This window comes from Anguilla anguilla, chromosome 6 (assembly GCF_013347855.1).
Source record: "Anguilla anguilla isolate fAngAng1 chromosome 6, fAngAng1.pri, whole genome shotgun sequence".
NCBI classification, from domain to species: Eukaryota; Metazoa; Chordata; class Actinopteri; order Anguilliformes; family Anguillidae; genus Anguilla; species Anguilla anguilla.
The window spans coordinates 37632648-37644487 of NC_049206.1; the positions used below are offsets into that span (position 1 = coordinate 37632648).

At 40.5% G+C, this 11840-nt stretch overlaps 1 protein-coding gene across 1 annotated transcript; it reads left to right on the forward strand.

Moving 5' to 3' along the window:
• Positions 1 to 107: 107 nt before the first annotated feature.
• LOC118229156 (leucine-rich repeat transmembrane protein FLRT2-like) lies at positions 108 to 8881 on the forward strand. The gene is made up of 2 exons (XM_035420867.1): positions 108 to 650; positions 3394 to 8881. Exon 2 carries the CDS (start codon positions 3830 to 3832, stop codon positions 5819 to 5821), a length of 1992 nt encoding a protein of 663 aa, XP_035276758.1. The 5' UTR covers positions 108 to 650; positions 3394 to 3829; the 3' UTR covers positions 5822 to 8881.
• Positions 8882 to 11840: the final 2959 nt, after the last annotated feature.

Below are 11840 nucleotides of genomic sequence, written 5' to 3' on the forward strand. Positions count from 1 at the left end.
GAGTGAGGGGTGAAACCGTGACACTTGGTCGTTTAATACTGCACTGCTTCTGTTCTCCAATAGAAACGCATTCTTCATTCCGAGACTGAGAGAGAGAGAGAGAGAGAGAGAGAGAGAGAGAGAGAGAGAGAGAGAGAGAGATCGAGATCGTTATTACTCGACTTTATTTCTGTAAACAGCTCCCTGAGGTTTCAAGGGGAGAAGCGAAGTCTTATGTTAGTAGTAAACATTCAGGAACAGCCGTTATGTCTGTGGAAGTGCAGCGCGGTCTCGGAAGTGCGCGTTCACTGTTTCGGGGGACACACCAGGAAGAAGTGGGAGCGATGAGTCTCTTCCAGTGCGCTACCTAATGTAAACCTTCAATCTCTCTGAAGGGAGCGGAGTGCGGACGGCGAGGGACAGAGGCGGCAGCGCCCGGCTGAGAACTGTGAACAGAGCGCTCCCCTCCCCCGGACGGAACAAGCATGTTGCCTGGGAGAGCAGCCGGCCGCGGGGATTACGGAACCGATCCGTCCGCTCATAACAGAACGCACCTGGAGCAGTGGGTTCTGGAACATAGCCTGTTCGCATGAGGAACCGAAGGGAAAGAAAAAGTGTTGAACATGATGAAAGGATATGCCATGGAAGCGGTTAAAGCCTCTCCCGAAAAGGTACAGAAACATATTTCGATAATATTAACGAGTGTAATAATAACAATAATACATATTATTATTATTAATGTAGATATGTCGAAATTGTGAGCCAGTAAAAATAAGTGTTAAGTACAAAAATAAAGTAGGCTATTTAAGTATTTGTTTTAGCAATTTAGAGTTTATAGCTTGACATATATATATATATATATATATATATATATATATATATATATATATATATATACTTTTCCTCAAAATATGCGGTAGTCAATTTATGTTGACAATACAATGCATCTGTGCTTTCTCTTAAAATTATATAATTACGGGACCGGCAACAGCAGTTTATTTGAAATGTATCTTTATTAATGAATATGAAATTTAGTTATGTTTGTATTTATTTATTTTCACAAAGTGAGCCCCAAAGTGATACTTTGGCCTTCCCTCCTTAATGCCGCGACTCCGCGCTTTGAGTGCTTCCAGTTTTGATGCAGGTTTAAGAACCACTTAGCAACAACCCACCTTTGTAGCAATTCATTGTGATGAACCTCTTTAGCTGTGCCGTTTTTGGAGTTTCCCTGATCTTTTGCCCGACTGCCATTTCTGAAATTATAATCTTTGATTTTGATCGCGTTCGTACCGCTGAAATCCACACTTAATCCGCCAATCGCCGTAGGCATATCAGCACGTCCTTTGCTACCGTCAGAACTGAGAAAATATTTCGAAATTTAGTAACTCTGAATATACGTTCATGCTAATTGTAGTTTATAAGTAAGACATTTTCTCCTATCAGGGGACAAAACTCCAAGATAATTTTTTGTCATGAATTGTATGACTCATTCAACAGCATTGGTTTATTAATGTTTTTTTTTGTTGGTAATACTCAATGAATAAAACCGACCCCAGCAGCAGCCTACTCAGATGATTCACTATCTTTACGTCTTTGCTATGTGTTCTTTCCATTTAAACCAGATATATTCCAATTATTCTGAAGGTCTGATTTCCCAAAAGTTTACAACACATGATTGTTTAATTATATGCATTCACGGTTTTATTAGTATTAGTAGCCTAATCTAATCTATATTTTAATTACAAACGCGTGAGATGGCCGATATTGTTTGACGTATATTGGCAAGATGAATAACAACGGTTTGCATACGTTTGCTTTGAATTATAAAGCTTTTTATTTCATTTACTTTGCTCTGTTTAACAAAGTAGCACGCCAGCTAATATACCTGTCTGCTTCCTGTTATCATTGTTTTTGTCCATATTCTGTTGATAAAATTATTTTTAATAGTATGCAGTTTTTACATAGGCTACTTTTTTTTTTTAAACATGAAAACTGTATATTTAAGGTTTAATTCATATTATTATGCCTCTTGAAGGCTTAATCCTTACCGACCTAAATGGGGAAGTTGGAAGTGTTGCCATCTTTTACAACCTTTTAATCTTAACTGAAAATACAAAGGGCAATACAACTAAAAAGCAGAATCTCATTTTGGCTGTCATCTTGCGACCTTGTGCACAATCTAAACCTTTCCCCTGGGAAAAGGCCCATATCGATCATGTATTGTTGGGGGTCTGGCTAAATTATTTTAGTTATTTTCCAGCCCATTTTCACTATATGGCTTGTATTTGTCACTCCGAGATTTTTCAAAAGAGCCCTATCCCCCACTCCTATTTCGTTATCATTTCTATATCTGTGAGGTAATATCCATTGCATTCTGGTAGAAGGGTAAGGGCACACACACACACACACACATTTGTGCATAGAAAGTGAGTGACAATAGACATGTATGATTTGTTTATATAAGTAGTATGTAACAGTAGCACAAAGTGTAATACTTGCAAGGTGAGACATTTTAATCAAAATACCTTGTGACATGTTAGTGGCCTCTTTTGAAGTCATTTATCACCCTTCCTTTTTCTCTGTCCTGGGCCTGTGGTGTGATCCCAGCTCAGGAAGCTTGTTTTAAACCCTGTAGAAAAATTATGACAGTGGCATAGTTGTAGTGTAGGCACACCATTACAGATAATCCTGCAGCAAAATCTGTGTTGCTTCAGATTATTATCAATAAATTAATACATAATTTAAATAATAAATATAAGTTTATGCAAGCAATATGCATTATTCATTTCTAAAAATTAAGTAGATTACATCTTTCTGGAGATTATTGAATGGATGTGTTCAAGATATGATTACTAATTTGGCTTCTTTGAATTACATATCCCGTACATAGATTTAATCAGATTCAGTGGATCAAGGAAATGGCTACTGAAGAGAAATGCACTAAAAATAAATGTAAGCATGTGGATTTGGGAGAGACTACTGTCTGTTGACTGAGAGGATGTTATGAATGTCTCCATTATAGGGCTTTCTCTCCTCTCCAAGAGAAGTCTGCCAATTTGGAATTTCATATTAGATCATTTGAAACTTCAAGACTAACATCCTGTAGATAAGTTAGAAGTGTGTGTGGGCGTGCGTATGTGTCTTTGTGTGTGTGTGTGTGTGTGTGTGTGAAGGTGCAGGTCATTTATGCATGAGTGTGTGTGCACAAATGCATGCGTTAATATATGTATATGTGGAGCATGTAAGTATGTATGTATGTATGTATATATATATATGTGTGTGTGTGTGTGTGTGCACATGTGTGTGTGTGTAAGTGTGTGCATGTCTATTGATTGTGTCCATATGTGTGATTTCCTGATAAATGCAGGAGCCATGTAAAACCCTCTTGTTCTGAATTATGTTTTGCTGTAATAGGTCTCTGGACATCAGCTTGGGGGGAGCCTGTACCTGGCCAGGCCTGCCTGCGTGTGACGAGTGAACTGTGGCCCTCTCCTCCTAGCCTGTTGTTGCCTCTGTTAAATTGGCCCTCGCTGGGCTGGAAGAGAAATGCAATGAGCTTTGCTATCATCAGATATCCCGGCATGGACCAAACCGGGCTGCAGGGCCTTGCCACTTAAGTAGACCTCAGCTCCTCTGCCTGGGATGAGTAATTGCCACAGGATTACCCCAAGACTTTCTCAACAGAGTGCACTTACCGCAAATGCTAGTGCTGACCTAAGGTCTTAAAAGAACATTCTTTGTTTTTCATGTCTTTTTTTCACAGTGGATTTTATTCAGTTAGATTTTTTCATATTGGTATTGTTGCTGTCATGACTGACTGAGTTCCTGGAGCCACAATTCAGCTTGCACTATGGAGTTACAGGGGAGACTGTGGATTACGAACTGTGGGCCTTCTTTCCTGGGATCTTGGATAACGCTTTTGATCAGCCTGCAGTTTTTGCAGCTTCATCTGGCCTTGGCCTGCCCAAAGGAGTGCCGCTGTGACAAAATCTTCATCTACTGCAACGAGCGCAGTCTGACATCTGTGCCTCTGGGAATACAGGAAGGATACAAGACCCTCTTCCTCCACAACAACCAGATCAACAATGCCGGTTTCCCCCTGGAGCTGCACAATGTGGCCTCTGTGGAGACGGTCTACCTGTACGGCAACCAGCTAGATGAGTTCCCCCTGAACCTGCCAAAGAACGTTCGGGTCCTCCACCTGCAGGAAAATAACATCCAGACGGTCTCCCGGGCAGCGCTGGCCCAGCTCTCCCGGCTGGAGCAGCTACACCTGGATGACAACTCCATCTCCACTGTGGGGGTGGAGGAGGGTGCCTTCCGGGAGGCAGTCAGCCTGAAGATGCTCTTCCTTTCTAAGAACCATCTGAGCAGTATCCCTATTGGCCTGCCTGAGGGCCTGAAAGAGTTGCGGCTGGATGAGAACCGCATTGCCATGATTGCAGAGGAAGCCTTCAGGAACGTGTCCAAGCTAGAGCGCCTCCTGCTGGATGGAAACCTCTTGACGGATCATGGCATCCCCCCCTACACCTTCCGGGACCTGGTCAACCTCCGGGAGCTGTCCATGGCCAGGAACTCCCTGACGGTGCCTCCACCCCTGCCACCAGGCAACTTCCTGCTGCGGCTCAGCCTGCAGGAAAATCAGTTGGTGGAAATTCCTGTGTCAACCTTTTCCCACCTCAACCAGCTCCTGAAGCTGGATATCTCCAACAACCAGCTACAGTCTCTGACGAAGGGGGTCTTCAATGGCCTGGTAAACCTGAAGCAGTTGACTGTCCGCAACAACCTGTGGCGTTGTGACTGTGGGATCAGGTGGGTGATCATGTGGCTAAAGAGCCTGCCGCCAATGATTAACGTCCGGGGGTTCATGTGCCAGAGCCCCGAACAGGCACGGGGCATGGCAGTACGAGAGCTCAATCTGGATGCAGTTCAGTGCCCAGAGAGCACTGGCACCCCCTCTTTACCATGGTTTACCCCTCTGCCCACATCCCTTGCACCTGCCACTGTCACCCTGCCTCCTTCACCCATGTTCTCTCCTGCAACCCCACCCCCTTTGCTCCCCATACCCACGACAGATTGTGACCAGGGTGGTCCTGCCCTCCTGCCACCCCGCCCCCCACATATAGATCCTCTGCAGATATCATTCCACGTGGTGAACGACACCTGTATCCAGGTGATTTGGAGCTCTGGCTTTCCTGTTACTGCATACAAGGTCTCCTGGGCCAAGATGGGACAGAGTCTGGTAGGTGACAAACTGCAGGAGCAAACTGTTGGGGGGGACCGTCGGCGGTTGGACCTGGTAAAACTGGAGCCTAAGTCCACTTACCGCATTTGTGTCTACATCCTGGACAGCTTCAATAGCTACCGTCCAGGAGACGATACCATCTGCTCAGAGGCCACCACTAAATCCTCTCCTTACAGGCCCAGCAACAAGGCCGGTGGGCCAGAGCAGGCCACACAACAGAATGCCGGCTCTCAGATCTTGCTGGCTGGCCTGATCGGGGGTGCAATTGTGGTAGTCCTGGTGGTCCTGCTAAGCATGTTCTGCTGGCACATGCACAAGAGAGGGCCGTCCTCATCCAAGTGGAAGTACAACCGGGGACGGAGGAAAGATGACTACTGCGAAGCAGGGACAAAGAAGGACAACTCTATCCTGGAAATGACTGAAACTAGCTTTCAGATTGTCTCCCTTAATAACGAACAGCTCCTGAAGGGAGACTTCCGGATACAGCCTATTTACACCCCGAATGGGGGGCTGGGCTTTGGGGACTGTCACCTTAGTAACAGCAGCATAGCACACTGCAAAAGCAATGTTCCAAATGCTGACTGCTGTCACACATGATGGCTTTCAGTTCACTGTAGAATCTTTGTAATAAGAATACACTTCACTTTTCTGTACTATATATTTCGAAGACCTGTCTACAATGTCATTTATACCGTGGACAACTATGTGGAATCTATCTTTTTTCTATTCCTTAGTAAACATGCAAAATGTTTCTTAATTTGTTGGTTTTTTGGAGTGGTGTTACTCAAGCACTGAACAGATGAGTTTATACAATCAAAGCTGTGGAGCTACTTCTTGCAGATGCTGTTCAGTTTTTACTTTGGAGTGTTATAAGGTCTGGAGTCTTTGCTAACCACAGATGCAAAATATGCCTTTTGCACAGAAACACATTAACCCCTTCACAGAACAGTGGTTAAGATAACACAGTTGTCACTGAGTGTAAAAGCATCTGATTTGACTACGAAAGAAAAGTGGGGGTTTTGATGCAGGACCTTGAAAAGAGGCTAACCAGCCATGCAGGAAGGTTTTTGTGCAAATCACAAGGAAACTGAATTAATTTCAGTACACAGTGAGTTTGACTGGGGAAAGGGAATAATGAAAACGATCCTGTGAATTAAGTTAGTAATGCATAGAATCACCAAAGGTGGAAAATCCAGGTTCAGAAGATAAAAGTCCCCAGTATTTTGTTCCAGTCACCTAGATCTGCTAATTAGCACAATTGTTCAGCCAGGAGGTAATTAGTGAAATCAGCTGGCAGAGTTTATGGGTGGATGAAATACATGGACGGACTTTTACTTTCTGACCCCTGGATTTTCCACCTCTGGGAAACACTTATGTTTGCTTGTGCAGAAACTCCTGACCACCAGGGGCAGGTGTATTCATTCTATACAGAAGACCTGTTCTTCATGTATTCTTGGAAAACACTGCATCCATTAACTTTTCTTTTTGGTTTAAACTATCAGCAATTTTGACACCTCACTGCTACAGACAAACACTTTGTTACGCAAGCACTTTGTTTATAGCATTCAATTAGATTATTGTGTTCTTCACAGCATCAATCATCACATTCCAGCCTCTTTTTAAAATGAATTGTACACAATTCTACTTGATACATATCCTCTAAAATGCACATATATGTTTATCAATAATTGAAAAATATGAAGGAACAATTGTTTTCTGTGGTGGGTGGCATTTGGGAATTTAGTACCTCTTTGTCTTTCACCAGTCAATCACAGGGAAAATAGTAATAATATCCCTGAATTATTAATGGCAGTCAGCATGGATCATTAGACTTCTTCATTGGTTTTCTGATTTCAAGCTGGCTAAGCATGAATTTAGCATCTCTGGAGCCAGTGACATCTGGTGATGCCAAAATGTCGATAGAGGTGATAAAAGTACACCATTGATCTGTGCAAATTACCGAGGGTTCTGATCTTAAAAAAAAGGTGAATGAGTTTTTATATTTAACTGCTTTCCCATCTCTTCAAAGGTAAAATTAAAATATGTTCAGTATTGCACATGGTTCCTGAAATGGCTTACAGTTTGAAATGCAATTTTCCACCCATAATGTATTTATTACATACTTTTACTTGGACTAAGTTGGATTTGACAACAACTTCATTTTACCTGGTCTATTCAAAGAATTCCCCCTCTATAATCCAACATCCAAAAATGGAGAATTACAAAAAGACTGGATTTTTCACCTGTAGTTTGCCTGACCAGCTAAAAGAGATGAAGGTGAAATTAATCCAATAACCATACATTTGACTTCCTTTTGCATTTGCCCATTTGGTCAGCCAGAAACCTATGCTGGTTTAAACCTCACTATGATACATTTGCTCAAAAGCAAAGTTATCATCTGGTTCAAACAAATACATCTGGCAGCATCTTACTCTGTGGTTACCAAAGTCTTTTTTTCTGGTTCTTATTAATTACAGATGAAAAAATGTTTATGAAATGTTATAAGAACTGCACTCTGGTTTTCTGAGCCTTGTCAGAGCATAATGCTTCCTTTCTCAAAGGCAGGCATCCACAGACATTTATACTATAAAGCAGCTCATTAAATCTTCAGAGAGTGCTTAAGGAAACAAGGACTTCAGTTCACAAAGTCTAAAGCCTTGCTTCTGGTGTTTATTCTTGACAAAAAGCTAGCGCTGTACCACAACTGCCAGTATGATAACTTGGTTGATTTTGCCTTACCCTTACCCCATTTTAATAACATCACTCATGTTCCTACAGTCAATCTGAGACTTAAATCAATTGATCTTTTGATAAGATGGAAATAGTAAAATAATCACAATATGGGAAGCACATGCTAAGATCACATCACACACAATGTATAGAATGCCTGCCATTTTGAAAAGTGTCTCAATTAATAAGGTTAAAAATAATAGTCATTGAGGTGAGGCGAATGTAGAGGGAATTTAACTATGACATTCTGCTTTTTATGTTGCTTTTTATTTCTCCATAACTCGTCTAGAATACTCACATTGCAGTGCTAATGCACATTACTGCACTGTAATCAGTGGTTATCAGCAGTTTCCGATTTTTAGTATTCCTGGCATACATAACCTAAGATGATGCCTAGTGGAGGTCTGAAATAAGCACGAAGGGATTGCACCATTATTCTTGTCATAATTTCTCAATGCATCTACAAGTAATCAGGTTGTTTTTGTAAGTTATGACACTGAGTAAATACTCACTAAGTTATTATTGCTCTTACTATGGCAGCATTTGCGCATACTTTATTCATACAATCAGTTCAGAATGACTTGAGGATCTATTCAATCCAACTGCAAAGCATATAAAGAAAATATAAATATAAATAATAAAAATAATAATAATAATAATAATAATACATTTAAAAAAATGTTTTACTGTAGACAACTCTGCAACTTTCCCATTTGCACTTGGATTGAGTTAACATTGATGTACATGAGGCTACTTGGGAACCAAAGTTTACTTTTTGTTCTCTTACAAATTACTGTTGTTGTTTTATGTATGTGCCTTGAAATTAACTTACAATGTAAAGTCCTTGAAACTTTAAAATGTTTTTGCACAAAATGTAAATATAGAACTGATGTTTTATTTGGAAATAAAAAAGCCATGAGATTTTAACTTTAACTTTATTTACCTAAACCCTAATATTAAGGATTCTCATTTTCACACTCATCAAGGGGAACAAAAAAAAGGAGAAAAAAGTGGTTTCACTGTTTAAATATCAGCCTAGAGGTCCTTTGTAACAATAGTTTCTTTTTTAAACATACACATCAGAGTAGGTGCTAAATATGTTTTGTCCAGTTGAGTACTAGAAAACCTGAGTTGGCAAGGAGTCAGTTCCTCAGTCTGGGGGATGGAGACCTGAACAATTTTCATGGGGAAATGGTGGAGAAATGTTTCATTGTCTCTGTACAGTATCTGGCTCTTTCTCTGTCTCTGTTTCTAAGGTTGTTGTGCATTGTTAAGATGATTTCGCAATGATCTGCAAAACGGCAACGCCCAAGTTTATTTGAATATGTTTTGTCATTAATTGTTTTACATGCATTGCATCATCACATTAGTTATTTTTCAGCTTGTAGGGGGACAGAGTGATCAACCGTTACATGATGTGTTTATCTACAGCCTTATGGACTGGACCATCTCAATCACCCACACATACGCAAACACACAGCCACACATACAGTACATACCCGCATGTCTGCATACACAGAAACACACATGCACACACACACTCAGACACTGCTAATCTTATTGCCCATCTGATTTATCAGAACCTTAAAGACTACTATCCAAAAGTTATTAAATTGCATGCTTGAAAAAAGCAGCTCAAAAAATAACTTCAGTATTATCTGCTATCAGACTTTAATAGCACTGGGGCTTTGTGGTTGAGGTTGGGCTGTACTAGAGGGATTTTTTTTTTCTTATTAGATTGCATCATTACTGTGCATCCACTGTTTTTAATCCATTCCCATGGCTTGTTTGGGCTTGCAGATAATTTGATCTTGCTGATAATTCATCACAGTTAGTCAAATGCTGAAGTTCTCTATTAAGTGCATATAGGGTAGAAGTTTAAAATAATTAATTCATTGTTCCATCTGGTTCATTGTAGGACCGGCTCCACTGGAACCCAACACTCTGTATCTTCAGATCATTCTGGGAAAAAGGACAGGTTCTCTCCAATATTTTTGCCCTGCTTAATTTCCAACATGCCATGGTCTGCTCTTCATGCTTTACCCAAGAAATGTCAGACCATCATGAAAAATATCTCTCTCAACTCATTCTTACTGCTGACGTCATGTGTGATGTCACAGGAATCATGGAATTCTGGGGGGAAAAACACATCCTACTTGTGAAATGTAATTGGTGGAATGAAAAATATTGTGTTTTACACCAGTGTGGCCACCTTTTTGTCAAGGGAGATACAAAGAGTTAAAGTAAATACTGCCTGAATTTCTACAAAAAAATAATCATTCCTGGCGGATGACTTTCTAAGAATTTATCCTGAAAATCTTCATTAAATTAGACTGGTTCTTATTTCCTTGATATTTTATTTAGTAATGGAGTGGTTGACAGTGTGGTTGCAGAGAGCTGACTGAACCACAGTGAAGGGCTATTCAAGGGCTGACTTCCATCATTATTCACGGTGTTCATTAAAGTGGCCTGTAATTTGCCACGTCTTCCCCTTTTTGTTTACTGGCTGTTTATCTTTGATATTATTTGTGTTCAACAAATTTACAAAATATATTACTCCTATTAGAAATCTAGTTTCTTTCAAAAACCACTCACCCCTGTGTCATAGTTCACCTCTTAATATTGAACACTTTCTTTCCGTTTTTACCATAACAATAGTAGTGCTCTAAATTTAATATGTACACCAGAAAGCTTAACAAAATTCACATAAAAGCAAAATAAATTCAGAACATTGCTTTAAGGCATGCTGAAATATAATGGTGTACTTTATTCTTGGAAAATCTGAAAGAGAAGAGTAGTAAAATCACTGTCTCCCACAGGGCCAGTTTTAGGCTGCTATATTAGGGTGGGCTGGTTGAAATAATAGGTGGGCAACTTGGGCGCAGTGGCGTCACCAGAGTTGGTGTCACCCAGCGTGGTTGACCGGTGGTGGGGGGCTTGCTGTTGGATACTGTCGATGGTGGTGGGGGGGGTTGCGGGGAGAATGTGCTGGCGGGTGTGGGCGCGAGCAATTGCATGTTATGCATTCAAATGACAAAGCGCTTCTCGTCACATTAATACCGCCAATTAAATCAACCGGCAGTACACTGCATCAGAGAAACTAGCTGTTTCAGACATTAGAAACGGTACTGGTATTCTCTGTGTTATTTTTCCATTGGCTGAACAAAAAAAATTTTTTCTCAACTTTTAATTGGGTGGGCAAGACGCATGTTTGGGTGGGCTGAGCCCAACCCTGCCCATAGCCACCGCCGGCCATGGTCTCCCATTTTTAAGAGGAAGGGGAAAGATTGTCATATGACACATTGTAAAATATGCATGTGGAAAACACATTTTTTATTATATTATTTAATCGGTTTGTTTTCTTGTAAATGTAGGCAATGACATAACTGAAGCTCTCACTATGGTCTGTGGCAAATAAAAACATCTCCTGAAATATACATTCTGCTTTCTGAAACAGATCAGATTGTTTTGTACTGTTTATTTTAACCCCTGTACTTATTCCTTTTTTGCCAAAACCTGAAATATATTTCTACATAAAAACTAAAACATTGCAGTTGTTCATTATCCTACTATTCATTGTAATATGAATATTCAGAAAGGCACCCTCTAATAAAAAATGCAGTGTGTGGTGGTGTGTATGCCATCTGTCCTTTTAAAAATATTTCTTGAAAACGTATGTGAGATCATAGGGTGATATTAAGAGACAAAATAGATGACAGCAATGAAATGGACTAGTGGGCACTTTTTGATGGTGCTTGAGGACATTGAGTTGATTGAGATGTGATCTTGAACAGCAATGAATATTTATTACAATAACAGTGGTGCTCCTGGGAGCTCACCTGAAAGCCAAGATGAAAACGTGTCTGCTGACATTTTTCCCCTTTTT

Excerpts from the sequence above, each read along its gene's own strand:
- LOC118229156 (XM_035420867.1), top strand. The coding sequence starts at position 3,830 with ATGGAGTTACAGGGGAGACTGTGGATTACGAACTGTGGGCCTTCTTTC.